General features: G+C 60.8%; 1 protein-coding gene across 2 annotated transcripts in view; it reads right to left on the bottom strand.

Annotated features, from left to right (window-relative positions):
* LOC104991244 (NADH-cytochrome b5 reductase 3) overlaps nt 1-2,587 on the bottom strand; it is a 23,158-nt gene that overhangs the window by 7,211 nt on the left and 13,360 nt on the right. For both annotated transcript variants that reach the window (XM_010843650.1, XM_010843649.1), the window contains exons 5-7: nt 1,986-2,115; nt 1,452-1,535; nt 1,164-1,249 (exon numbers count right to left, since the gene is read on the bottom strand). In XM_010843650.1, coding sequence (XP_010841952.1) covers nt 1,164-1,249; nt 1,452-1,535; nt 1,986-2,115 — 300 coding nt within the window. The remainder of the gene's footprint in view (nt 1-1,163; nt 1,250-1,451; nt 1,536-1,985; nt 2,116-2,587) is intronic.

Genomic DNA, 2,587 nt, shown 5'->3' with positions numbered 1-2,587 from the left:
GCGGGACCCTGAGGTCAGAACAATTTTCACACGATATTTTTTTTTTTTTTTTTTTTGCACTTTTTTCACTCTCGCTCCCTCACAAGCGTGGAGTGGAACTTTCAGAGGCTACGTGACGTGTGACACCACACTGACTAAATACAGAAACAGATGACAGAAGCCACTGCCCCCACCGACGGGCAAAATGACGCCGTTTCAGGCGACGGAAGGCCTCCACGGAGACTGCCCAGCACCACCAAGCCGAGTGCAGCCCACCCGCTCACCCCACCAGCCAGCCTGGCATTTCTGGCTCTGTCCACCCACCCCTGGGCCTGGTCAAGGCCGCGCTGGTTGACCTCAGGGCAGTTTTCTGCAGCTGTGTGGGAGTCCAGGGACATCAGGCCAACCTTTCCCCTCTGGGCTCAGCGTCCTCGCAGATGGACGGGGCAGAGCTTGGGCCAGACGGACCCAGGGCAGGCTGACCTGAACCGTATCTGAGAGGTGCGGGGGGCCTGGTGCACGCGCCCCCACGCAGGCAGGGGGTGTCCCGTCTGAGCCTCCCCACAAAGGGGCCTCACTACAAAATCCACATATTCAGTCATGAAATGCTGAGCCTGGAGAGATCCTCATGATGACCGGGCTTTATCAGCTCATTCCTCAGGGAGACAGGGAAGCCCAGAGAGGGAGAATGACCTGTCCAAGGCCACACAGCAGGCCAGGGCGGGCAGGCAAGCGGCAGGCGTGGGGAGGAGGACATGTGCTCGGGAGCCAGACAGCCCAGGTCCAAACCCGATCCCAACACCCCCAGCTCAGGGACCTCGTGCGGGTGCGTCCTCTGCACCTCATCTGTGCAGACGCACCCTCAGGCTCTTCCCACGTCCCTGGTGGGTCCCAAATTCCACGTGCGGTAGAGAGAGTGCTGAGGTGCCGAGGAAGCGGCCAGGGGAGCCAGTCTCGGTGTGGGGGTGCTCCAGGGGCCTTACCCCCCCAACCAAGCAGCCCTGCTCGGGTCAGACGCTCTAGCTCTGCCCAACCTCACCAGCTGCTGCAAGGCTGCTGTGCACAAAACACTCAACACACCTTCCAGCCATCGTGAGCATCTCCACAGTGCCTTGCAGACCCCTGAGCAGTGCCTACCCAGCACCCTACCCTCGGGCCTACAGACCTAAGGACCACCCACTGACCTGGTTGGCAAAGAGCAGGTGGCACACGGTGTGGTCATCAGGGTCCTTCATGATGGCGCGGATCACCTGAAGCATTGGGGTGATGCCTGCAAAATGAGCCACCCCCACACGCTGTGTGAGTGCCTGCTGCATACATACAGCACCAGGCAGATGCCCGGGGAGGTGCCAGGACAACCCTGACCTCATGCAGCTCCCGGGCGCTCGTAACCTGTGTGGTGTCCCACACCCTGCCCCGGACTCAACAACTCCACCCACCAGGGACTCAGGCAGGGATCTAGGTCCACATACCCGTTCCTCCTGCAATCATGCCCACAGATTTCACCGTCTTGATGACAGGGTCGGACTTCTTGTCTGGACGGATGGCAAACTTTCCTGGGGAGAGCAGACGGGGTGAGACCCAGTTCTCAAACACACCGTGCTTGGGGGTCAGACGGGCTGGAGATCCTGCCCCATCTCAAGGGTTTGGGTGTGGCGACCACCTTACCCCCCCAGCCAGTCAGGTGAAGGGGATGGGAAGTGGGGGAAATAGGGCCAGCTCAAATGCCAAGAGCAGCAGGAGGCTGGAGAAACAGGGCCCCAGCTCAGCCCTCCCCTGGTTTGCTTTCAGCCTGACAGAGCTACTCTGTGGGCTGGATGTGCCCCCCAAGGCTGATCTACAACCCCTGCACCGGCCACCTTGATCCCTAACAGCTGGGGAAATGAGGCCCCGGAGAGGAGGTGGCCTGCCCTACAGGAGTCACCCTTCCAGGCAGCAGCAGGGGCGGGACCTGTACCAACATCCTCCGCACCCGCCGGGCCCCTGGGGAGTCCAGCCCAGGTCACCTTTGCCCTGGTAGACCAGCAGCCCGTTGGGGCCCCGGAACTCAATGGTGTCGCCAATCTTCATGCTTTCCAGGTACTGGGACATCTTCCCTCCAGCGGGAAACTTGGGATGGGTGTCTTTGAAGTAAACCTGAGAGACACACGCACCATCCTCAGCCCCCGTTCCCAGGCTGCCAGGGTGAGCTCTGGGATCTTCTGCGGCTGCTCACTCGGGGCTCCTTCCACCCGTCAGAACTTACCTGTCTGTGCCCCGTCCCCCCCGGGGGCCTGCCTTCCCCGTAACGTCCCCTTGGAGGGCAAAGCACCAGCTTGGTGTCCACGGCAGCCGACCCGAGGGCCTGAAGTGTAATGTTCTGCCAAGACCCGTGTCTGTGACCCCTCCCGGCAGGAGATTCCCACGGCTGTCAGCCCAGTGCGGGCCCTGCTGGTGGCTGTTCAGTTCTTTCTGCTTTGTGCTGCCATGAAAACATCACTCTTGGAACAACTCCCTTTTCTGTGCCCTTTGGGATTTCAGCTTTGGGAAAAAGGGATGCAGCTACAACCCTCGAAAAAGAGACGGGCAGACAGAGGAGGAGCTCCAGGACAGAGCGGCATCTGTGCTG

The sequence above is a fragment of the Bison bison genome, unplaced genomic scaffold, assembly GCF_000754665.1.
Source record: "Bison bison bison isolate TAMUID 2011002044 unplaced genomic scaffold, Bison_UMD1.0 scf7180017864184, whole genome shotgun sequence".
NCBI classification, from domain to species: domain Eukaryota; kingdom Metazoa; phylum Chordata; class Mammalia; order Artiodactyla; family Bovidae; genus Bison; species Bison bison.
The sequence above is the reverse complement of the archived record's forward strand: the minus strand, read 5'-3'. Positions and strand labels throughout refer to the sequence as shown.